Here is a 25,916-nt window from a genome sequence, read left to right on the forward strand (position 1 = left end):
GCGCGCGACTCGGGTGCGCCTCACTGGCACCTTACCAGAAAGGGTATTTTAGTTATTTGGATGACACGCTGCTATTTTCACACCATCCTCTCTTACATTCCGGAGGTATAACGGCGCGTACAGCAGCACCACCTTACCGTACAGTACAGTCTACCGCCGACGAAATCACGTCATACACCCATATAAAAGTAGATAACGTCATTGTATTTTACAGTGTTTTCTAGTGCAAGTACCACTAACGCCCTATGGTGACATATATACATATTTACATTTTGTTTGCCGTTTACTAAATATTGTAGGTTTTTGCAGTTTATTTTGGTGACGTAATTGTTTTTACTCCATTGACAAATAATGTGAATGAAGTGAAAACTGAACGCATAATAAATACACCCCTCAGTAGAAATAGACTACACAACAAAGGGATCGGTCCGGTATGACCCTCCCTCCCCTCCCGGTTGGCGCAATGAACCGCACGCTCGCCTCTCATGCCTTCCCATCATGCAGCGCTCTCGCCTGCTCCTCCGTTGAGCCGCCATGTTGTCGGAGTGAAAGCCTGGGGTGTCAGAGAGAAACTGGGGCCGAAATCCGCGTCCATCCTCCCTCTCCGCCGGTGAGTATCACCTTTTCCCCGGTCGCGGTAGCACGGGACAGTCCTTATGAACGCATCAGTGCGGGTATTGTTGCAATGGCGGTTCTGAGAGGTGCTAAAAGCGGGGAGTATTGTGAGGCGGTAGAGGCGGGTGCCTCTTCTTTTTGCTGCCTCCTTCCTCCCGTTGTGTCGGGTCTTCCGCTCCAGACAGCTCTCTTTGTTAGCATCCCCGTCACGGGGCTGCAGGCTCGGCACACAGGTAGAGACCTCCCGGGTGTCTATTAACAATAGCGTCGTGAATGTTAGGGCACCACTGTCGCCGTTATAAACAGTGTGTGCAGCCCGTGTTTGTCCACCGGTTCGCCCGGGCTGAGCGTGTGTCTGGAGGCCGTGTTATTGTTGGTAGACATGGGCTGTGAACCCATCACAATACATCCGACACTGCTCGTTAGTGGATGCATGACAATGAAACCGCGGAGACCTCTTTCCCCGAGCTTCTCCATAAGCCCTTTTGGTTTTGTTGTGTCATGTCTGTTAAAGAGGAAAATGTTTGTCACCTACACCTAACGTTATCTGCTGCTCGCTGCAGGTTGTCTGCTAGTATTGTCACACCCCTGTCTGTGCCCGGTATGCGGTGGTTTGATCCCCGGTATTGAGCAATTAACCCGGTTACATGGTGCCTGTTTCCGTTAAACATGCCGTGTGCGTTTCTCTTTGGGGGAATGGCCCACAGTGTGTTGTGGATTTCCGGGTGTTTCTCTGCCTGATCTCGAGCTGTAAGCAGAGCAAATACAGAGCTATTATTTCCTTGTTGCTCAATGAAGAGTGGAGCAGGAAAACGCACGCTTGGCCAGCTGGTTTGTTATTACCTTGCTGGTGGTTTTTAAAATCTTTTATGGAGGTGGTGTCCAGACTTTGAGAGAAAGCTGCATGCGTTTGAAGATCCACAGTGTCGAGGCGAAGTGAATTACTGTACATGGCTCGGTGTAATAAAGAACTGTAATGTCCTCATGGCCTCTAGGGACATTAATGTGAAACTTGTACTTCTAACGGAGAGATTAGAGCTTGTTGGTTAAGGACAGGTTGTAAAACACAAATGCACATGTGTTTAGTTGATCATTGCTCACATGACAATCTGCCCACCACCCTTTACCCAGGTTATATGACGGGGCCCCACCGACCACTAGTTTGTCTCAATCTCTTGGCAAATATAGTCACTTGTGCAACTGTACTGCTACTTTGAAATAGTTTAATTTACACAAATCACGTAGTTTCCTGTTAAACTGGAAACTGTCTATTACAGGTAATATTGTTTTGGAGAGGTGTTTATTCAACACTGTGGTCATTTTGGAGGATGTCGTTTGTGGTGCTGTTGGACTTGATTGTGTTTTTAAATTTGAGTCTACCGTCACTTATATAAAATAAACATGAGACATATCTCCGTACAATGCAGTCCTCAAAATGACCATTAAGTTGAATAAACAACCTCTAAATTCAACAAAGCTGTACATTTTAATCCTGCAATTTACTGCAGGACTGACGTATTAGACTGCATTTGTGTTACGGAGTATTCATTCTTATGACATATCAGCTTTGACGGTGTGAACTTCCACTATGAGCACTGATCTGCAACCACCTCACCCCCCAAAGCCATGCTTCTACAGGTTTAACAACCAAGCTGCTGCTGATGGAACATCTTCAACCAGAGACGTGTAACACATTTGTGACCAATATGCAGATCACTGGGACAAATGTCCAAACTGTGTTTTCAGGGTGCTTAACATATACTCTTCTCACGAACGGCTGTCACCGGTGCCCTGGGCCGGTTTGTGAAGGGATTCTCTGTTTACATCAGTAGCTGCTCATCCTCTACTCTCTTCCTTCTGATTATCACCACTTAAGTAGTTTCAATGGTAGATAGACTGCCCCAAGAAAGATAGACCTACTGTGTGATTACATTCTCTGCATCTTACACATTTCATAGTGTATTTTGGATTAAAACAATTGGACAATTTATGTTACTTTTGATTAGTGCTGTACTGCAGAATATGCAGTTCTTCATGCAAAATGGACATTACATCGGTCAATTTCACCTTTAATTTAGACTACTTTCAAACCAAAAGTGGACTGTTAGTAGTGAGGTGCTGCAGTGTTTTCCTGGGGTGAAGATATCTGTATTCTCCTCTGACATCTGTGGATACAAAGCCTGACAGGCGACGCCACTCAGTCAGTTGCGTCTTGCTGTATATGATCGGTTGTCGATTCGTTAGGTACACCTCTATAAGGGATGATCAACATCATAATGACCCACTTGCTACACATTTTCTTGCTTATTACACGTGCTAAGAAATCAATACTTTGACACATAATTATTAAAAAAAAGATTTTATTGATTATAAATAGATTGTATTGATTCCGCTGAAGAACTGTGTCCATAGCAGCGGATTGGTATTAAGAGATGACGGTCTACAAACTAACTTTACGAAAAATCTTCAGGCTTTTGAGAGGCGTTGATTCAACCTTTTTATAGTTATTTCTGAGGTTGTAGTTTTTGGTGCTGTTGAACTGGTGTGAACTGGTGTTTCTAATATTTAGTCAACCCTCACTGCAATACACAGACAGCTGAGCGTAGTTTGACATCAAAACCAGTTCAATGTACACTATTTGTTTAGATATTTGTTCCGGCCATGTGTGTGAGGTACGTTTACACGAGATGACTCTTTTCATTCCTGTAGGACTGATTTATCGAGAGATTCATAGAACAGCAACACTGACTCTGAACTGTGATCGTGAACCATTTTCAGATTAGACGACCCATTTGTTTTATACATATTTAGTCTCCTGTCAGACTGTCGCCACAGGTTGTTGTTTAATGAGGTATGGTTGTAACACGTGTCATAGATTGTCCTTGTTGGTTTACTACAGTACGATCTGGCTCGAGTTCTCGGTTCTTGTGTTATTGCTGGACAGTTACAAATATTAGTGTGACTTGCTGAATCACTCTGACTGGGTTTATGTTGTCACAACAGGTTTTAAACTACGCTCACCAGTTTATTAGGTACAATTCAACATGTGCAAAAATCCACGCAGTCAATGCAACGGCACTGCAATAAATCCTATGTTTGCAATGGTTTTACTGTTCATTTCAATACTATTCATTGTTTGACTGACGGATGATGTGTTTCTCTCTGCACAGGCTGTGGTGGAATGAGCAGTGTGTGTGTGTTGAAGAGGAAAGCAGTGCTCTGGCAGGATTCATTCAGCCCCCACCATAGAAGTACATCTCCCAGCATGCCCGTGGTGCTGAGCAGCGGAGGACACGCCCCTCCAACAGGGCAGACCCCTCAGGCCACGCCCCCCAGCCAGCAGGTAAAGCCCACCACCTTGACATCTTTAAGACATTTCATTCATTAATTGACAAACATCTTGTTTTTATATAACATGCGGCTGATCAGTCTCTGCCATCATTTGGATTCTCCTTCTCTTGCAAGCCCGCTCACAATCCCTCCACAGCAGCCCTCGTGGTGTGAGCATGCATCATGTTAGCCTCGTGAAAGAAGACTTATCAGTACAGTTCAAAACCTCCAAATAATGGTTGCAATATTTACAGTCAGTAAGGTCAATGTCTATTAACTTTGTCAACTATTGGCAACAATACATGTCATTGTCTGCAGATCATAAAAATAGAAGATGACTTCAGCCACTTCGCCATGTTGTTGGCTGTTAGCTAAACCGTGTGAGTTGTGTTGTCATCATTGGTTTGGTAATTGCTAATCATGAGGTAGAGCTGATTAGCAATTCAAAAATAACTGATAAATGATTGAAAACTGTAATTTAAGGCTCTAGTTAAGTTAGTCTTGTATAGCCACACCTATTTTAAAAGCTCTTTGTCAGCGCTTAAAGTTGTGGACATTGTTGATGTTATGAAGGACAGCTGTTAGCTTGTCATGTTTGTTGCTAGTCAGGCGGGCTAGCCGTGTTATTAAATATGTAATTAAGATTATCTGGAGTGTCCTCTTAAGTGCAGTCCAGGCACCAGACTGCATTAGGAGTGTTGTGTCTCGGCTTCAGTTCACTGTAAGGATATTCTGTTAAGTGTTTTCTAAATTGTTGCTTCTTGATATCGCGGTTAGCATTTATCACGACTAATTCTGGAAAAAAATGATCTGAAGTAGCAATTAAGTGTGATTGAAGGACGTCGTAGTGACTTGTTCGACTGCATGCTCTGCGTGTAAAGAAAATGACAAAGCCCAGCTGTTTGCAGAGCACGTTGACTGATTCCTTGATGATAGTGTGTTGTGGAGAACTTTGTGTTCACTCTCAAAATGAGTAAGAGAGGAAGTCAACTTCAGTTTGTCAGTGGAAAACAATTCTGCCTCTTTTTTTTTATGTATTTGAGTTTCAGAAGAGAGGATGTAGCCTAAATACCTCAACCAATGGTGCTGAATACGGTTCATTTTGACAATTCACACGACACATTTTGACTCCTTAACATGTGGTCTTTTTTTTTTCATCATGTCCAGCAGATTAATTGTTATAATAATGAACTAGTATCTATCCCATTTTCTATGCTAAGACTAAAGAATGGTCTTTATTTCATTGGAGCACGGAGACTTAAATAGTCTTGCTGAGAACATTAGACAATCACATTTAGTTGTGTTGTTGGTATTTGATTGATCTTTCTACGACACATTAAACGATGCAGTTGGATTATATTTATTCGTATGTTCCACATATATTTAAATGTAGGCATGCTTGAGTTTGTCGTGTTTTTGTAAATAATCAACTCTATAAAACGATGGTAAACTGATACTTGAAATCCATGCTATACCTGCATGTCACCAGTTGTCTGCTTGTTACCGTTCCTAGTAATTACAGGATAATGTGTGCGTCTGTGTGTGTACGTGTCTTTAAGGGTGTGGCGGGTGCTGGACGTTCCCAGGATGATGCCATGGTGGACTATTTCTTCCAGCGGCAGCACGGCGAACAACCCGGCAAACATCGCTGGCCCACTGGGGACAACATCCATGACAGCCAGGTGTGTTTGTGTGTGTGTTGTACGAGTTGGAGCACTGATGTCACTGTATTTTCATAGATACTACTGTATGCTGGTTCAAAGTCACAGAAAACTTTATGTAACCATAACATCTAGCCACATACAAAAATAAAGTACTTTTTCACAAAATACTGTGGTTGCTGTCATGAGAGTGTTGAAGGAAACAAAGTATTTAGAAGTCGCACACAATACAGGTTTTAATCAATGCTGGTTAAATAATCTCTTAATTATCTCTTAATTATCTAAAACTTGTTAGTAATGTTAGTATAACCCGCTGTTCTGCCAATCATCTATAAAGGCAATTACTAATTAACATAGGTAATTAAAGCTGGGTTTATGTTTGTACATTAGTTGAGTGTGAGACTCATAACCCGGCTCTGTGTCTGCAGGTGCGATCCATGGACGAGCTGAACCATGACTTTCAGGCTCTGGCTCTGGAGGGATGCGCCATGGGAGAGGTGAGCCACCATGTTGGATGTTCAGGGTTGTCTGTGGTCTAGAAGAAGGGGACTTATGTGACCCTCTGGCTTTAATACATCTGTTGATGGAGCATTTTGGTGGTTACTCATAGCATGTAAGCACAGTTTTTACATTTAAACTCACTGGATTTTGGTATATACACGGTCTACACGCGGTACTTCTGTTGCGGTTGGACCATTGCCTACAAATAGTTTTGGCTCGTTTAACTTAGTGCCGGTCTGTTTTGTTTTGTTGTCTCTCGTTTTTGGTGAATATTGTTTGGCTGCGATGGACTGAAATACGTCTGTACCAGGATGTAGTAACATGTTACAAAAATAACCTAGAAATGGCAGATCAGCTCACACATATTATCAGATTTTGACTTCCCATGCAACAAAGAGTTTCCTGTTGCCAGAAGATACTGATCACATTTATAGAAACGGTCCTTTTTTTTTTTAATGTGAGAAAAGTGGTGACTGATAGAAAGTGAAGACCGCGATGGAGAGAAACACAAATAAGCTGCTGATGAGTGGAGTGAGTCTCAGAGTCCAAACACTCAGAACTAGTTAAAACTATTAAAAAATACAGAACAAAAAGAAGTCTGATCATTTTGTAAATAACATTTTTGATAAGTGTTAGTTGACGTCAATAGAAAATAATGATTTTGTTCAAGTCTATTTTTCCCAGACGAGACAGAATAGTTGTCTCTGTGCAGCGAACAAAGGATGCCAATTTAGTTTTTTTCTGACCGATAGCCAACCCTCATTAAATGATCATTAACTGCTAACAGACAATATTAAAATGTAGGCTACTAGTAAGAACAAACGAGTGTTTGTGACCCATTTAATCATAACCAATGCCATATTATACTAGCGGACAGCTTCTCTCCTAGTTTTTATTCAGTAAAAAGCAACATGTCGATACTCTGTGAGGTCACTCTGGTGTGAAGTCTGCTGAAGCTGGAGCAGCTGGCCTCAGGATTCTCCTCTGATTCTGGCTTTCTGTCAGAAAACAATGAAGCCGGTCCTGAAAGATTTCAGTGTCCCCGAGAAATTGCGGTCAAATATTGTCTGTGTTTATTGACCTCGAAAATAATTTATAGACGGGCTATATAAAACAGTGACCTCATCATGACCGCTTGACATTTTTTTTTTCTTTTCGGCCGGAGCCGCTGCATCAGCTGCGGCCTCCATTTGTGTTTCGGACTCGCTGTCGTTGTCGGCCATTGTGTTTCACGTTGACTAAAATATGAACTGAAATTATACTAAAATTAAATCTAACGTTTCACTCACTGAATCGTGACCAAAAGAAAAAGACTAATATGTGACTTTAAAGGAACAGTGTGTGAGTAGTGATGGGTATCGTTAGTATTTTATCAATACTAGCACTTTTATCGATACTCTTATCGGTTCTTTTTGATTATATTGTAAGAAAAAAATGCACTTAAGATGGGAGTCGACATCGCTTTATTATTCTTGTCTGAATACAAAGTGTTTTTTGAGCAGCGATACAAGAATTTCCCAAAATCTTTAAAATGCATTCACAGCAAAGTGATTAGCTTTCTTTTATTAAACTATTAACAGGAAACTCCGTATAGCATCGCTAACGTTACCCGCAGTGGACGAGGAGAATGGACGGCTGCTCGCTGGAAAAAAGCTGAAAACGGTTAATTTCTGCAGATTTATGTTCTGCTTGTTCGCCAAATGTTTTGATAAAATGCTGATAATACATCCCTTACTTGTTGTCAGCATCTAATTGAGTAAAATGTAGCCGCTCCTTCAATATTTTTGTTCTCTCTCCATGGTGTCTCGTGCTGTACTGAGCTGGAGTCGGTGTTTGTGTCAAAGTAAAGCACGACTCCGCCCCTCGTGCAAAGACACAGAGGAGGTTTACGTTTACCGTAACTTCTAAAGTACCGGTAGCAGAACCGGTAACTCTGGACCTTAGCAATACTCCGGGGTTTGCTAGTTTAGAACGGGTTCCTGTTTAGAACCTGGCTTTGGTGGGCATCCCTGTGTGAGATTTAGTGGCATCTAGTCGTGAGGTTTCAACAATGTGACGATGATATGATGCTCAGCGTGTTGGAGAACCTACGGCGGCCCTCAGGTAGAGATGGATATCTTGAGGATTTTATTGCTGCAAGGAGCCACTCTTATTACTACTCTGTTGTTCTTCATGACGAAATGATTGCTTTTAGAAACAATTCAATTTAGAACAGGATTATAAGTTAACAGTATATCTATAACTAAATGTTGTTTGTAGAGCAGTAACACTGTTTACAACAGCAAAGTCACTTTACAAAGTCATTAATATCTCACTGGAAACAAAAAAAAGTCACTTCCCGTGTGTGTGTGTGTGTGTGTGTGTGTGTGTGTGTGTGTGTGTGTGTGTGTGTGTGTGTGTGTGTGTGTGTGTGTGTGTGTGTGTGTGTGTGTGTGTGTGTGTGTGTGTGTGTGTGTGTGTGTGTGTGTGTGTGTGTGTGTGTGTGTGTGTGTGTGTGTGTGGAGGAGCTCAGCACGACAGAGCAGTGGAAGAGCTCGCTACAGTGTGATATTAAATATACTAAAACATTAAAAAGCACCAGTAATGTCGGGTCTTATCAATAACTCCGATCTTTAATATTCCGGGGCATGTGTATTACAGAGTTTTGGTAGCCAGCCCTACCTTTTGGTAATGCAAAAACGCGACCGGCACTCACTAGAGCTGGTGTCCGTTAAGTGTTTGTCCCTTCTGGGCTGCTGTAGAAACTTTGCGGTGCCACATGGCGAACTACGTAGAAGACGACTCGCTCCCTATGTCAATACAAATGGCTTTTTCTAAGCTGAATAAAACACAGATTCTTAGTTTCAGGTCATTATACACATTATATTCCATTTCTGCTGATGAATCCTCCTAAATGTTACACACTGTTGCTTTAAACGAACCACACATTTCAATAAACGACTAAAACTAAATTTAGAATTCTTCTTTCAGTGTCAGGAACTGATGCGGGTGGCAGTGTGTGTTGTTTTTGCTCCACTTATCTAGTTATGCTGGCCTGTTTTTTGTTTGTTTGGGGTGCAGTCAGGGCTCAAAGTACCTACAACAGATGTGTGTAGCACTGGCAGCTTAACGCCAAAATAAAAACGAGACATTCTGAAGATCATCCTGTTGGTAAGGTTTGAGGACCTTTCTGCTCGCATGACCAGTTATACAAGCTAATCGTTTGTGTGCAGATTTGTTCCTATTTTGCCCATCCTGCCATGTGCTTGCAATATCTGCGCAACCATTTTTACCTTGTCTTCTTTCCCTTTTCTGCCCGTTTCTCCCTTGTTCTCCTGTGTGTTTGTAGCAGATGCTACCTGGTAAGAAGTTCTGGGAGGCGGATGACTCTGGGAAGGACGGACCAAAAGGGATCTTTCTGGACCAGTGGAGGGACAGTGCATGGGGGGCCTCAGGTATACACCAGTCTGACTTAGGTCTGTGATAGAAGACAGTAGGCTGTTGATACCAGTGGCGGGCTGTGCATTTTATACCTGAGCCTTCTGTGCTGTCCTACTACAGTTGAATAGCCTAATTATGAGCCACAGCTACGGTTATTTGTTTCTAGGGGTGTAACAATACTCTTATTAAACCGTTCGGTACGAGGCTTACGAACACAACAATACGCTTGAAAAATACTAGTGCATTTGGAAAAGGCAGAAGCTTAAATTGTGGGAAATATAATGTTTTTGGTGGACTGTGCTCACGTAGGAGACGGCGGGCTTTGTGACCTTTGAACCCGGAACAAAAAAAACAAAAACAGCTGAGGCTATGCTAAACTAGCTTAATGGGAAAACAACGCAGCAAACCCCGCGATGACGGGATTCTTCGTCATTAACAGACAAGTCAGAATCAATGTAACACAATAACAAGAACAAACTCCCATGAACCAGTCACATATGGCAACAAATCAATCCAGCAACACTGCAGCGCTACAACACGTATTCCACCGCACACTGAAGAGCACGAGCCATTCAAATATTATTCACATCAGAGGGAACAATATTCACCATATCATAAAAACGACAACATAGGAAATCTAACGGTAGTAACGCTGCTGTAGACGTAAAAACACAAAAGCAGTTCACTGACCACAGCTGCTGTTCACTTAAAGACAAAGTCCATCCTCCTTTCTTTGTTAACAAAGAGTTTAATGACGCGGTTGTTCAGAACATCGGTGCGGGTCAGTTCAAGTCACAGGTCCTCCTCCTGTGTTCGTTGAGTTGTAGATCCACTCGGGTCTCTCCAAATGTTTCATTCTTAGCCATAAATTGTGCAACGCTTCTCCGCAGCTGTCAGCCAGAAATACCGTTTGTACAAATCCTTTTCCATGCTAGCTGTGGGGTTGACCGACCCATTGTTACAATGTCCAATTTTTCTGGAAATGTCCTTGAGGAATCTGTTTCTCCTCCTTCAGCCATTGAGTGTTAAAAAACAAAGCTCGGTTTGTTTCACAAGGACCTCAAGAAACCACCAGAACAAGTGTGGTGTTGGACGCACATATTCAGATTCTTTTCAGAATCAAATGCTGATGTCAAAAATCACCGGTATTTTCTCCCATATGATGAGATTTGAGTTTCTAACTGTCCAAGACCCAGTTCAGACCCAGTCCAGACTCAGTCCCAGTGTGACTAAGACAAAGAAAATCCATTCAAAACACACCTAGGCCCAAAAGCGGAAATTATTTTTAAGAAACCTCAGTAAAGGCAATTCAGATAATCCCATTACAGCTGTAGGCAATAGAGACGATTACATAAAACAAACAGGAAGTTGTAACAGAAGAAATTCAAAGCTTTGGGGTCTATAACCCATCAATGGGATTATAATTAAGACTGGTATAATTAAAGTCTAATAAAAGACAAAAAAAATGGTCCAATACGACTTGAATGGAAACTCCTATTAATAGGTCACAACAACAAAGCACTGTAGACGAGACGGCTCTGTGTTCCAAGACTGGTTACGGAGGATAGTCTGCCCCAACAGCTCACTCCCCCCAAGGGAGAGGGAGAGAGAGAGGGGAAGGGAACACACATACAGAGCAAGCACTAAGTTCACGGCCCAGGAAGCAGCACAGTCCGGGGGAGGGGTGCTGTAAAGCAGACACGGCCGGGGTCGCAAGCCACTTTCACTGTCTGAGCCGAACTAGAGCCGGTCGCTGCGCACCGCTGCAGAGGAAATGCACACGGAGAGCCCAGCGTTGAGAAGCGTCAAAATGTTTATGGCTAATTCTGAAACTATGGCGGAGTAAAAGACTGTTGACCTGCCACAGTGTAGGTAATTAATGGGAAACACTGAAGTAGTTCGGCCATCTGTCACCATCTGAGCAACATCTGATGTGGCAACATTCAGACCGTCTCAGAAAATACAGTCCGACGTGTTGGGATGATAAAATATGCAACAATGCAAACTTGTATGATATCTTTAAAAAATAAATCTGTAATGTAACATATGATCGTGTTAATCGTGCAGGTGTGTGAAGCTGTGCATGCCCGTTACTAACGGCCCCGCCTCCTGTCGCGTTAGATCACTCCGTGTCTCAGCCAATCATGGTGTCCCGTCGGCCAGGGCAAGGTTTCCATGGCGGTGGTGAAGTCGGCGTGGGCTCGGTGATGTCACCGCGCTCCGAGAGTGGTGGGCTGGGAGTCAGCATGGTGGAGTACGTCCTCTCCTCCTCGCCAGCTGAAAAACTGGATTCCTGCCTCCGAAAAGGACCTTATGTAAGTTAAACTACGTCGGCATCACATCAGCAATAACCTCAACACTCCCTCTCTGTCTTCTTCCTCTCACTGCTTCTCCTCTGTCAGCCTGTGATTGTCAAAAAGGGGGACAGGTCTTTCACCTTGTCCATGTCGGTCTGTCCTCCCCACTCTGCACAGTTTGTGCGTTTGCCATCTGTCACATCTTTCAGCTTGTCACTGTCTTATGTTTCTGTTCTCTCCGTCACACAGGGACAGAGGGATGGAGAGGTGGAAGAGGAGACGAGGGAGAAGCCGCAGGCAACATTTGAAGGAGAGAAACTGAAGGAGTTGACAGAAGTTGAAGCTGACGTCATCAACGACGTCATCAACCCCAACGGGCTGCCCGTGCAGAACGGCTTTGACGTCGATGTCAAAGAGTTTGGGTGAGACTCGGCGTGAAATAGACACTTGCAACTTGAAATGCTTCTTGTTTTAAGAGCAGCCTTTAGATGTAAACTGAACTCTTCCTCCTCCCGTCGCTGCAGTCGCCCCCCAGGCAACATGCCGGTCCCTGGTCCTGAGGGCGACCTGCTTGGAGGTCCCGGGGGTGTAGGGGCTGATGGCATGACACCCATGGGAGGTGGTGGAGGCCCCAAACCTCATGAAGACTTCTCTGGCGTGGAACAAGGTGGGGTCACCATGGACCCCATGGAGTCAGTGATGGAGCCGCTTCAGTTTGACTACAACTCCCAGATGCCCATGGACAATGCGCCCACCGTGGGCTTATTTGATTACGCCAACCAGCAGCAGGTGAGAGCAACAGGCAGAGAATAGTATACAACCTTTGTCATTGGCTCTTCATTAGGGCTGGGTCATGTGGAGAAAATACCTCCATCGTAGTGTGGATATGACGAAGGGGGTAAACGCAAATGATAGAGCGGTTTTGTAAGGTCGGGAAATTACATAATTTAACAGTAAATGCGGCCTTTAAAACCAGGGAAAGACGGCCACATTACGATATCTAGTCTCCCACCGTGATATTCATGTGATGCGCTGCATGATATTCGTGTTATTAACCTGTCGTTGTGCCTTTGCAGCTATTTCAGAGAAACAACGCCCTAGCAGTGCAGCAGTTAACAGCAGCCCAGCAGCAGCAGTACGCATTGGCAGCAGCACAGCAGTCTCACATTGGTAAGAGACAACACTGGCTCGGTTTCCCTTTAACTGACACGCATTCGATGAAATGAAGTTCATGAAAATTATTTCTTATTTTTGTTGCTTTTGTCCTTATTCTTATTGCTAAATAACATTTTATTCACTAGTTTAGTCGTGATGGGAATGCGATGGATCACTACATGACACCATATATCACTATAAACAGCTTTACAACTGAATGAAAAGAGCAACCACATGATTGTACCCGTAACTCTGTTATCTAAGCCATTTATTTACCTGAAATGTCAGACCAAAAGTACCAATCATTATATTATCATACATTTTGTTGGTCTGTCCTAGTGACTCAACAGTGACTCAGTGGGTGCTGCAATTTTAAGTTTTTCATTTTGGAGCAAAAGAACACAGACGTTGCAAAAAAAACCACATGTTGTTGCAGTCAAATGGTAACTAATGCTCGGTTCATATTTCTTGGGTTTACTCAAAGGCAATTAAAGCTTAACTGGCCTCAAGAATCGTTCTGAAACATTCTGGTTCACCTTTTCCCCTCCATGTGTTCTCAGGTCTGGCTCCAGCATTTGTGCCCAACCCTTACATCATCAGTGCTGCTCCACCAGGGACAGACCCCTACGCAGCCGGACTAGCAGCAGCAGCTACACTCGGTGAGACCCGTATTTAGAAATGGACCCACTGCTCCGTGTTAATTAATTTCCCACAGCAAGGCCACGCATAAACACCCATCTCACCTGTATTCTGTGTATTTGTTTGGGCCCAGGTCCGGCAGTGATGCCTCCCCAGTACTACGGTGTGACCCCCTGGGGGGTCTACCCTGCCAACCTTTTCCAGCAGCAGGCTGCTGCAGCCAACAACTCGGCCAATCAGCAGGCGGCAAACCAGAGCCAGCAGAACCAGCAGCAGGTCAGTTGGCTGCTCGCCAAAAGAACTGGCATGCTGATCCTCATTGGCACAAGTGGTTCCTGTCAGATCTCTCCTTATGTGCCAGTTTGAAATTTGCATTCAGTCTGACTGCTGCTCGACTTGGATCTATAAGCAGAATCCTCTTTGCATCTCGTGAAAGTCATAAACCAATCAGCAGGAAATGTTTCATCCAACTGCTGTTTATTTACTCCTGCTTTGCTCAAAGATGCCAATAAAGGGAAAGCTCTCCCATCCTGGCTGTTTATTGCATGCCACCATTTGTCTCTCTGTGTGTGTTTGGGCACATTAGATTAACTAGAAGAGAATGTGAACGTGATAACGTTATGTCTGCAGCGTACCACAGGTTCTCTGCTTTGGAGCACTGTTTTTTAATTAATTTGCATATTGATGATGATTGAAATGCCTTGCATTTGTCTTCCTCTTTATTAAGGTGATGCGTGGCGGGGGAAACCAACGTCCTTTGACCCCCAGCCAAGGCCAACAGAATCAGCAGAATGACCAGCTGGTTGCAGCAGCAGCAGTTAACTCCGCCCTTGCCTTTGGGCAGGGGCTAGCAGCAGGAGTCCCCGGTGAGTATGTTACTCTGCAAAACAAATCCAGTTGCATTTGCCATTACAGCACGAGTTTCAGATATCTGAATTATGGAACTGTTCGATAAGTGACGGCTGAAATCACCCACTAACACCCATTGCTACGTGAAAGAAAGGATGCGCTAACATCTATTTAGGTGCCCTCTGAATAATCATCTGCTGCGGCCTCTTTCTCAGGCTACCCAGTCCTGGCCCCTGCAGCCTACTATGATCAGACAGGGGCCCTCGTGGTCAACACTGGAGGTCGGAGTGGCCCAGTCCGCCTCATGGCCCCCGGCTCCGTCATCATATCTCCTTCCGCAGCACAAGCAGGTAAGACGGCAATGCACCCAGAGCCTTAAAGGTTTGGCCTGTCTCTGTTGTTCCCTCCTGCCGACAGGACAAACAACAACGTCGTGCACATAAATCAACGGATTGCACATTGTGGTCTTTGAAACTTATTCCGAATGTCCCTCTCATCCAGAACATGCAGTTATGAGATTATGAGACCGTACCTTCAAGCCTAGCCTTAGATCTTTCCCATGAGTTCCTCTGAGTCTGTGTTATTGATGTGAATTTAGACACGAGTATGGAAAATGTGTGTTCGCATTAATATTCGAGATGATGCATACAATTGTAAATGTTTTAAAGAAATGCATCTACTAAAGAAACTTTGTGGCACTTGGTCAAATGAAATACATTTTACTGTATCGAAAGGACAGACGGGGAACCTGTATAATAACTCTTGTCTCTCCCTCCAGTTGCTGCAGCAGCAGCAGCAGCCTCCGCAGGTGGTGGCAACGGTGGTCTGGGCGGTGGGGGCAACGGCCCGTTTCGCGGCATGACGTCCCAGCAGCCTCAGCAGCAGGGTGGCCCTGGTGGCGCTCTGGGAGGAAGCTCCTTCTACGGATCCTCCTCCCTCAGCTCCTCCTCCCAGAGTTCCTCCCTTTTCTCACAAGGCTCTGGTCAGCCAGGGCCAGGTTCTGCCTCCTTAGGCTTCAGCCAGCAGGCCTCCTCCTCCCTCGGTGCCACACTGGGGGCCACGCTCGGAGGCTTCGGCACCGCAGGTAGGACTACACCTTTCCCACGGAGTCTACTGCTGGAGACTTATCAAAGCGGTCAGTTGTTTGCATTTTTTTAAATATTTTTTTATCAAACATAAGTGGTTTGCACGAAAAATGATCTGTTAATAGTTAAACAAAGAAAAAAATCTGTTGATTAACGTTTCACTGATGTAATGTTCATCATTGGCTCCCTCTAGTGGCCAACTCAGGTGGAGGCAGCGGTTCCCGGCGGGACTCCCTGACGGGCAACAGTGAGCTGTACAAACGCACGCCCTCCAGCCTCACCCCGATTGGCCATGGAGGCTTTTATAACGGCACCTTGGGCTTCAGTCCTTCCCCCGGCCCCGTGGGCATGCCCCTACCCAACCAGGGCCCCTCCCATTCCCTCACACCCCCGCCTTCCCTATCCAATCACAGCTCCTCCTCCAACCTCAATCTTGGTAAGTGGCTTTGATTCGATCGATTGAGGTTAACAATGTCATTGATTGTGTTTTATTTCACAATATTGCCACTGGAATAGCTACTCCATGGACATGGTGCTCTTTTTTTCCCATTATTAAAAAAAAACAAAAAACCTATTTTGAGCATGTGTAGGACACCGCTGTGAAGACTCCCTGAACAAGACGTTCTTGTAGATTCCCTGGTGTAACGAATTTATCGTTCACATCAGATGTAATTAGATGTTAACATTTACACACTTTTTTTAAAGCAAGCGTGATTCAATGTGTCCCATCTAGCTCAAATTCAACAGACCCAATCGACTGACAAACTAAAATATGACAACAGCTTTTTTTCAGCCAGCATATATTGAGGGATTAATTACTGGCAGACTTTTGTTGCCTGTGTTTCCATGATTGACGGTTGGCAGAGTGAAGTGTAACACTTGCTTGTGATGAAACAACAATCAGACAAACTGACAGAGCCAAGTCGAGGCTTTATAATCACTGAGCTACTGATTACCTCGAATTGGCAAAGTCTTTGGAGATGTGTTACTATACAGATGTATATACAGAACTGCAGTAAACAGCAGCTTTTGAAGGGAGGAAACTGAGCTCTGATATCCTCAGCTTAGGGCTGGGCGATATGGCCTAAAAAAAAAATCTCCGATTTTTTTACAAAAAATCCGATTCACGATTTAAATCGATTTTTTTCCCCCAAAATTTTTTGCAGATGACAGAAGCTGTTGAAAACAATTTTTTCTTTTATTTTGTGATGATTTTCCCAAGTAGGTTGATAAAAATAAAGTGCAAACAAAACCTGAACATTGTAGAAAGGTGCCTGTAGTATACAAAAAGTATTTGGTCACTCTTTTGTTTGCCTGAATCATTTAAATATAAAATTAAATTAAACATAACATTAAATGGCATTAAATAGTAGCCTTCCATTGTAAACAACTGTGCAAATGTAACTTTTTACAGTAAGCTTTTCTAACTGAATACACTGATACAAACACAGCATGAAATAAAATGTATATGACCCTTTAACATTCACATTTTCAAAAGTGCAACATCTGATCTAACATCAACATAACATATTTTGCACAGTAAATAAGTGCATGTAAACAAAATCAAGTGCATTCACAACATAACCAACAGTATTAAACAGTAGTGCATGTTTTTTCTAAATATTTTTTGCCAGGAAGACAAGCCTGTCTACTACCTCTGGCTTCAGGCATGCACGGTGGCATGTAACAATGCCCCCCCCACACACTGAAAAGCCTCTCAGAGGGGGCACTTGTAGCTGGCACAGAGAGGTATTTCTTTGCTAAAGTACTTAGCCTTGGAAAGTTAAGTTGGTGACGCTTCCACCAGTCAAGTGGATCGGTGTCTGGGTCAACCTGCTGGACCACAGGTCAGTTGTTGCGGAGTAGAATGACATCCCCTCCAGCTCCGCAGAGATCCTTTGGCGTGTACTATTGTACAGCCGAGGCAAGGCAACGTCAGAAAAATGTTTACGGCTTGGTAGCACGTACCTGGGGTCCAAAGCTTTGAGACGGTGAATAAACCCCGGCTTTTCCACGGTGTATATGGGCACCATATCTTTTGCGATATACATCGCGACTGCATCCGTGATGGCTTTCCACCGGGCACTCTTCTTCTCATGCGGAGTACAGTTGGTGAATGTCTCCAAAATGCTGGGTTGTTGTTGTGAGGTGGCGGCGGCGGCGGCCAGCAGTGAAGCTGCTGGCCGCCATTGTTTTAGTTTGTAAACAATGCGCGCGCACTCTACTACGGGAACCCAACGGGGGGGAGGGGTGGGGGCGATTTTCTCGATTTTCAATAAAACACATCGCCTTAAAGCACACATTCGAATTAATCGATTAAATCGATTTATCGCCCAGCCCTACCTCAGCTACACTGTGTACAGACTTTAACTGGAATATTTGTATCCATCAAGTTACGAGTCATGCCCCTCCACCAGAAACAAAACCTAAGACGCGTGTTTAGCTACCGCCAGGTTTTATGTGTGATTCTAAGCTTTGCATTTAAAAGTCAAATGCGCCGTGATCAGTGTCACTAAAATGTAAACACAATCTAATGCAGTTAAATACAGTACGGGGTAATGATTCTTAGGGCCTTCTTAATATTTGAGGCAGTGCTGCCATCCAGTGCTATGTTTCTGTGCTGCAGAGCTTTACCATCATTTACATGATCTCAAAATGTTAGTACTGCAGTGTCGTCAATTAAAAAATATAATCCATGTTAACCCATGCAAGTAATCATTGCAGCAGCATTTAAAATACAGTGCAAGAGAGAAATCCATTCCCCGCCTGCTGTTAAAAAAAACTACCATGCACCACGGCAAACTTTAGGGGAAAAGAGCGAATTTAAAATACTTGTTCACTGAGTTGTTTTTCCTTTATTGCACACCTTTTATTAAGGTGTGCATGTCCCTAACTCGCTGGATATTTCTGTGTATATATGGGAAGAAAATGATTGGCATTCAGTTTTTTTGCGAAATATTTTTTGCATGGTCTTGGCTTTTTGGTTCAGGGCTATTATTACTGTGAGATTTCCTCTGATCGAAGAGCTTTTCTGAGTACCATTGGACTATTTGAACAGTGCCAGTTCTCACTTCCTTATTCCGTATGACTCCACAGGAGGCCTGACCAATGGCAGCGGGCGTTTCATCTCTGCAGCTCCGGGCGCAGAGGCCAAGTACCGCAGCGCCGCCAGCTCAGGCTCCTCCCTCTTTTCACCCAGCAGCCAGCTGTTCCCCTCGTCACGGCTACGCTACGGCATGTCGGACGTGATGCCGTCAGGCCGGAGCCGCCTGCTGGAGGACTTCAGGAACAACCGCTACCCCAACCTGCAGCTCAGAGACATCGCGGGCCACATCATGGAGTTCAGCCAGGACCAGCACGGCAGCAGGTACACACACGCAGACGTCACTTCAACCTAAAGCACACGGATCAAAACCACGTCAGTAAAACACAGGCCACCAATTGGTACTCAGAGCTCAAACAAGACAAGTTACTTATTTTCTTAGACTTGACAAAGCTCTGGAAGACATAAAGCTGTTTTTACATGCTGACTGATACTCATCACGTCCTGTAAACTCGTGTGTAAGTAACACTTTGACGCTGGCTTTCTTTGGTCACCAAATCTTTGTATGTTAGGTCGGTGGACGTGTCTCGATGCCGTTATTAGATGACAGCCCAAAATCTCAGTGCATTGGAGCCTTACGTTAGTTCGGGAAAACAACCCTGATCAAGTTCACAGTTGAGTGTTCAACACGGACTGAACAGGCCGACTTTGCCAATGTTTCAAAGTTACAGCCCTCCGACTCTATATATGACTATACTGTCATATTTTCAGGTTCATACTCCCTGTAGAGTCGTGTAACTCTGTGCCTCTGAATAGAAAGAAGGATTTAAAGCAGGAATGAATCTTTCAGCTGAACGGTTCAGCCTGCTCTGGGGGACCCTGCATCTTCTACCAGGGGTAAGAGCTGTAACTCTGGGTGGAGAATGTGAGTCGGATCACTATTACACGATGTTCTGTCTGATAAGAGACTGCTCATAGATAGTTTGGAGGGGCGAGTCATCTTTAACCGCCATCATTTTCATATTAGTGTGGAGCAATCTGATTTAAACTGTACAAGTTACCATACTAGGCTGTTTTCCCATATCCATCATATTTAATACTCTCCAAGACTGCATGGAGAAATAGTTACATGAACTCCTGCTCAACCCTATAGACCAGAAGTCTGCATAAATAATGCGCCCGCTGTGGCAGCCGTCAACACGGGTCCTCCGGCCGAGTGTGTTGTCAGTGTAAACTCTGAGCTACAGGCCGCTCTGTGGTCCGGGTGTCTGGGTCTGCCTGGGTTGAACCAGCCCTGCGTCAGATGCACTTTCACCACTGAAATGATCTATTAATACACCGTGACGTTCAGTCTGCACATTCCAGACGTTTTCATTCTACAGTCTCTTCGACATCACTGTCCTCTTTTATCTCTTATGTCTTTTAGCTTTTTGCCTGGCATCCATTACTTCACCTCACAGGCTACTCGGTTTCTTCTCCTCGTCTTTTTCCACTCTGAATTTCATCTCCTTGTGTGTTATTATTCCCTCGGGTTAAAGATTTAGAAGCAGCTCTCGCTCAGTCTTTGTACATCTGTTTCACTTTATTGCTCCGTCACTGTCTGCCGTGTTTATTAGTCTTCGTCTTCAAGTTCATCCAAACTTTGTGAATGCACTTAATTTACCGAGTAGGCTGTAGGTTTTATGTACTTTTTATGTACTTTTGTCATGAGGCTTTTATAAATTGCAAAAGCCATGGAAATTAAATTGAAAAACAGCCAACCAAGAGACATTTGTGGTTAATATAATGTTCATCCGCTCTGTCTCCAATAGGTTTATCCAGTTGAAATTGGAGCGAGCCAGTTCAGCGGAGCGCCAGCTCGTCTTCAGTGAGATACTGCAGGCGGCCTACCAGCTAATGGTGGATGTCTTTGGGAACTATGTCATCCAGAAGTTCTTTGAGGTGAGTCAGATAATCGAGGTGTACAAATATTGAAGTCGCCATGATGGAGTTTATGAGGACGTCTGAGTCATTGATTCTCTAGAACTGCGCCGGATTGTCGCGTCCTCTGTGTGGCTGTGTAATATACGTGGTATTGTGTCGTGTTTCATCAAATGGATTAGAGGATTTACAAGCTTATTTTGTGTCTGTGTGTTTTCAGTTTGGCAGCCTGGACCAGAAGCTGGCTCTGGCAGAGAGGATCCGAGGTCATGTGCTGTCTCTGGCCCTGCAGATGTACGGCTGCAGGGTCATTCAGAAAGCTCTGGAGTTCATCCCCTCTGATCAGCAGGTCATTGTAAGTCCACTGTATGAAGGTATAAACAGATTGTACCTTTTGGACTAGAACAACCTTAATTCAACCCTTCTGTGGCTCGTCACTGTCGGAAAGAAAAGCTAAATATTCTTAAAAACATGACTACTGTCCATGTGCTCATAATTCAGTCATGAATGAGGTTGCGTTGCTCATGGATCACTAATTCCTGTTCATACAGCATCAACAACGAGGTGGGCTCCTTACGCTGATATGGCATTTTTCATCTATATTATGGGCTTTATGTTGCCGCTGCCTCGTGTAGCAGCAGGTTCCTCCCAAGCACTCTGTCATCAACGATGAATGAGGCTAATGATACCACAGTTTATATGCAAATGTTGAACTGCAGGTGTTGAGATAAATCGAGCTGAATATCAACCGGACAAGTTGTGCTTAAATTTTGTGTGTGTGTGTGTGTGTGGTAGGTATCCATTTCTCCTTAATGGAGCTCAATAGAAGCCCCAGGGCAACTGCTCAATCCCACTTTTATTGGTTGGGCTACGAGACGCTGTGAAAAATTAAGGAGAGTTTGGGAAAATGCATTCAGGCGATATTTGATTCCTCACAAACAATTACATGTCCCTCTCCACATGCTGTGTCCCCCGCAGAGCGAGATGGTGCGGGAGCTGGACGGCCACGTGTTGAAGTGCGTGAAGGACCAGAACGGTAACCACGTGGTGCAGAAGTGCATCGAGTGTGTCCAGCCTCATGCGCTGCACTTCATCATAGACGCCTTTAAGGGACAGGTGGGTCCCCCTTCTGTGAGCAGCGCTCTGTGAAGAAATATTTCCACATTCAATCACTGAAAGCCTGCCGGATGCTTTGCTGACATCCACACACACACGCATACATACACGCACATACATTTTGCTGCTCGTCTGCACACATACACTTGACGCTGCTGCCTGGAGGCAGCGAGCATGTTGTCACCGCCAAAGTACACAGACACACTTACTCGTGTCTGTCGGGGGGGACTTGCCATGGCAACGCAAACCTCAGCCCAGCGACAACAGCCATCTTCTATCTGCCAGCTGAATGGCACATTAGCATGACGTCTCAAAAGAGAGATGTTGTGTGTCCGTGCATGCCCCTTTTTGTCTGCTGATTAAAGGTTTCAGGAGGAGTCACTCTGACAGAGTTCTTTGCTCCTCGCACATTTGAATGTTGTGTCGCTGCATGTTTTCTACGGCTTGGATTTGTCAGGAATGTGCCTTCACCTTCCCTGCAGGGGTGTGTGAAGGTATGCCTATGATCATTTGGTGCTTTAATCCCCGGGACTTTCTGTGCCTTAAGGGAAAGCGTTTTGAACCGAGGCGAATTAGAGGCGTGTTCAACTCACCGAGCTCCAGGACCACTCGGTGTACGTCATGAATAAGTAACATGTGTCTGTGTGTGTGTCTCAGGTCTTTGCCCTCTCCACTCACCCTTATGGCTGCCGAGTCATTCAGCGCATTCTCGAACACTGCCTTCAAGAACAGACGCTGCCTATCCTGGAGGAGCTCCATCAACACACTGAGCAGCTGGTGCAGGTAACGCACACTAGCGCTCACTAGCCGTCTCTCTTCCTCTGCCAGCTATGTTTTTCTAGAGCCGGTTGAGAGAAGTTGGCTTAAAGAAAATTTCGCTCTCGGTGTAGATTTTAGAAGTTTGCTGCGTGTTTGATGTGACGTCAGAAGCAGCAGCTGGTGTCCTCACGTTTCAGTCAATGTGTCTGTGTGGGTTTGTTTTATTTAGGACCAGTACGGCAACTATGTGATCCAGCACGTTTTGGAGCATGGCCGAGCTGAAGATAAGAGCAAGATAGTGGCGGAAATCCGAGGCAATGTGCTGGGACTCAGCCAGCACAAGTTTGCCAGGTAAATAACCAACTCAAGGTTTCAGTGTCATGTCCCCACCTCCTTTGAGAAATGTTTCTTTCGTTTCTCCGCAATTGTAGCCAGACGTTTTCTTTTAAATGCACCTTAACGCTCAGCCCTCCCTTCCCGTCTTTAGTAATGTGGTGGAGAAGTGTGTGACCCATGCGTCACGGGCAGAGCGGGCCGTGCTGATAGATGAGGTGTGCAGCCTGACTGAGGGCCCCCACAGTGCCTTATACACCATGATGAAGGACCAGTACGCCAACTACGTGGTGCAGAAGATGATCGACGTGGCCGAGCCCACCCAGCGCAAGATCGTAATGCACAAGGTGGGTGGAAAGAACGAGGTCTTCGCGCATGCTGGGATAATGGAGGTTGTTCCAAACCTCTTAAAGTCGAGCAATTAAAACACCATAAACGTGTAATTTAAGGGTTTAGAACACAATCAATTGTGTTAAGAGTTATTATGGCCAATCTTTTAATTCAATGATTATGTATTTGTTGGCGTTTGAGAGCAATTGTTCTGTAAAAAAAAAAATACACATTTGGAACTACAAAACAGTTGCAGTGATGTCTTTAAAAATCGTTTATTTTGACTCACTGTCATTAGACAGAGGCATATAAATTAGTAATACATGAAATATGATAATCCTGCATTAGTCCTACAGTGGAGTTATTTGCAAAATAGACTGTCTAGAGAATTTCTAATTGTATATGATTATTTTGTTTTGATTGGCTTCAGCACTACACAAATATCAACCCGTTGAATTAAAGAAATTCTGAAGGGGGGAGCGTGTCTCCTGTCAGCCCTTAATCCCTTCACTTCCTTGCACTTCAATACATCTTAAGGTCACTGCATTCAGTGTGATTATTGATTTCCAGATAGATGGGTGTTGGTGATTTGCTGTTGTGGTAGAGCACACCGCCCATATCCAATTTGAACATGTGTGTAACATGTGTGTTTTTGTGTCTGCACAGATCCGGCCTCACATTTCCACCCTGAGGAAGTACACGTATGGAAAACACATCCTGGCCAAGCTGGAGAAGTACTACATGAAGAACGGCGTTGACCTGGGTCCTCTCTGTGGCCCTCCCAATGGCATCATGTAAACCCCCCCCCCCCCCCCCCCCCTCCCTTCCAGCCTAAAATCATCGTCTACCACCTGACCCCCCCCCCCCCCCCCTTTACCTCATCCACATTGAGTGGTCATGTCTACCAGCCCCACCCTACTGTCCTCCTCTCCCCCCCCAAAACCTGCGCACTGGCAGCCTTAGTTTTTCTCAAATATTGTTGCCCCTGCCCGACCAGGCCCACTGAACTGGGGGAGTGAGGGAAGGAGTGCGGGGAGTGGAGAGAGGTGAGACCCGTTCCACTCATCGCTCCACTCCCTCCTTTATTTTTGTGTTTCGTTTTCTTTCGTGTCCTCTTTTTTTTTTCTTTTTTTTTGCTGATAAACTCAAAAATCATTTCACCTTTTGCTACTGCTGCACACACAAGCCTAGTGTCCTAGTCACCACTACGAGATGGAACGAGTATTTAATTTGTCCGACGTCACAGAATCATAGATGAACACGCGCACACACACACACACACACACCATCCGCTAACCAGCAGACAGATCATTTAGCATGGGAGATTCGTTTTCTGGTCTTGCTTCTATAAATATAACGTGTATACTTGGTGTAGACCTTTGCATATATATATAAATATATATATAAAACTTTGTAGTTTTTTCTGGTTTTTGATGTTGAATCTGTATCTATAATGTATCCTAGTAGTGACCACATACTTCTGACTGTATAATTGTACATTTGTAAACCCTTGTAATGTAAAAGTGCTTTACCACCCTTTTTGGTATGAGAAGAAAAAGCTCACCGAAAAAAATCTTAGAAAAAAAACCCTGTGCATTTCAGTGTATATTCTCACCTCCTTGGTTGTGACATATGAGTTGTTGTATATTGTAAATTGTAATATCAAATTTTTGTTTTGAAAAGCCCTTTCTATACAGCGTAGTACTTGTACAAAGATTCGCCACGCTTGGTTTTATCTTTATCTTGTCACTGCTTAACTTAAGACGTCGACCTCCCATTGGACATGTTCTGTTAGACTTAGTGGTGTCTTCTGGTTTATGTTGAAGGTTTCTTTGTTTTTGACCTTTTGTTTTTTTTTTAAGATCTTTTTATAGGAATGCTTTGCCCCATGAAATGTGTCATGTGTATGGGTATGTTGGCTGGGTGGGAGAAATAACTTTTACTCATTTACCCCCCCAAACCCCTCTTATTATTCATGACTGTTTTCACAGGGGTAAACCCATGGATTGTACAGAGAAGATTCTTGTGTTTTTTGGCATTTCTCTAGTGCTGTAAGTGCTGTATCATACATGTCCTTTTGGGTGAGAGAGGCAGCCCGCCACAGTGCGGTGTACATTTGGAGCAGCCTTGTGTATATTTACTACGAGCACACCTGTAACCATATGTGTATAGTTAACAGAACCTGTGTATGCTTATTGCCTGGGCAACTATTTTTTGTAACTCCTGTTGTAGATTGTCTCTAAACAATTGTGTGATCTTTATTTTGAAACCAAACTGAACAAAAAAAACTTTGAAAATGTAACCGTCTCAAGTGTGCTTGATTGCATGTTTGATACGCAGCAGACGCACTGCTGTTTCTATTCTAAAAAAGAGGATCAGGATCTGTGCTTTTTAGTTTCGATTCCCGCCGTCTGAATGAATGTTTCTGCAGCGATGAGACTGAGTACACGCAGCATGAGTCAGAGGGTGCTGGGATGCTTGCTTTAGTTTCTTCATAATAGTAACCGATTTAATAAGGCTGGTATCTAGAAATGTAAAAGTACTATATAGACTTGTGACATGAGTAATACACCAGGGTTTGTAACGAGATCATCCGACTACACTGTATCAAAACACACCTTCCCTCTTGTGATCTTTCAATTGTACAAGGAGACTAAATATTCATGTCCTTACTTGTCCAGCTTTTGTTTGGAGCAGTAAGCGGAAACAGTCCCGATGTTATCTCTACATGTTGGCTCTAGTAATTTAATTAATTGCCACGTTTAGTAATGTTCAACCTCAAGTTGGGCTCATGGCTTATTGTCAGATTGTTAGATGGGCCCTGTGTCAAAATATATTAAGTACATTTGTTTAACAAAAACCG

At 44.2% G+C, this 25,916-nt stretch overlaps 1 protein-coding gene across 2 annotated transcripts; it reads left to right on the forward strand.

The window, feature by feature from the left end:
• Positions 1-529: 529 nt before the first annotated feature.
• Positions 530-25,355, forward strand: pum1 (pumilio RNA-binding family member 1). Of its 2 annotated transcripts, none has more exons than XM_079288233.1 (23): positions 530-610; positions 3,786-3,958; positions 5,505-5,627; positions 6,035-6,103; positions 9,436-9,541; positions 11,649-11,842; positions 12,074-12,246; positions 12,349-12,613; positions 12,901-12,994; positions 13,540-13,638; positions 13,752-13,894; positions 14,346-14,484; positions 14,683-14,817; positions 15,246-15,602; positions 15,746-15,988; positions 18,649-18,919; positions 20,407-20,536; positions 20,736-20,870; positions 21,494-21,631; positions 22,289-22,414; positions 22,620-22,741; positions 22,878-23,070; positions 23,720-25,355. In XM_079288233.1, the coding sequence occupies exons 2-23, from the start codon at positions 3,797-3,799 to the stop codon at positions 23,849-23,851; spliced, it is 3,549 nt and encodes a 1,182-aa protein (XP_079144359.1). In that variant the 5' UTR covers positions 530-610; positions 3,786-3,796; the 3' UTR covers positions 23,852-25,355. The 2 variants fall into 2 exon arrangements, with proteins under 2 accessions (XP_079144359.1, XP_079144360.1); XM_079288234.1 differs by having other exon boundaries at positions 15,246-15,551.
• The last annotated feature ends 561 nt before the right edge of the window (positions 25,356-25,916 follow it).

Source organism: Melanostigma gelatinosum (genome assembly GCF_949748355.1).
Source record: "Melanostigma gelatinosum genome assembly, chromosome: 17".
Taxonomy (NCBI): Eukaryota; Metazoa; Chordata; class Actinopteri; order Perciformes; family Zoarcidae; genus Melanostigma; species Melanostigma gelatinosum.

Bases quoted from the DNA above. Each gene is read 5' to 3' on its own strand.
- pum1 (XM_079288233.1), top strand. From the start codon at position 3,797: ATGAGCAGTGTGTGTGTGTTGAAGAGGAAAGCAGTGCTCTGGCAGGAT. The intron at 5,628-6,034 runs GTGTGTTTGTGT...CTGTGTCTGCAG, and splicing joins ACAACATCCATGACAGCCAG to GTGCGATCCATGGACGAGCT. The intron at 9,542-11,648 runs GTATACACCAGT...CTGTCGCGTTAG, and splicing joins CAGTGCATGGGGGGCCTCAG to ATCACTCCGTGTCTCAGCCA.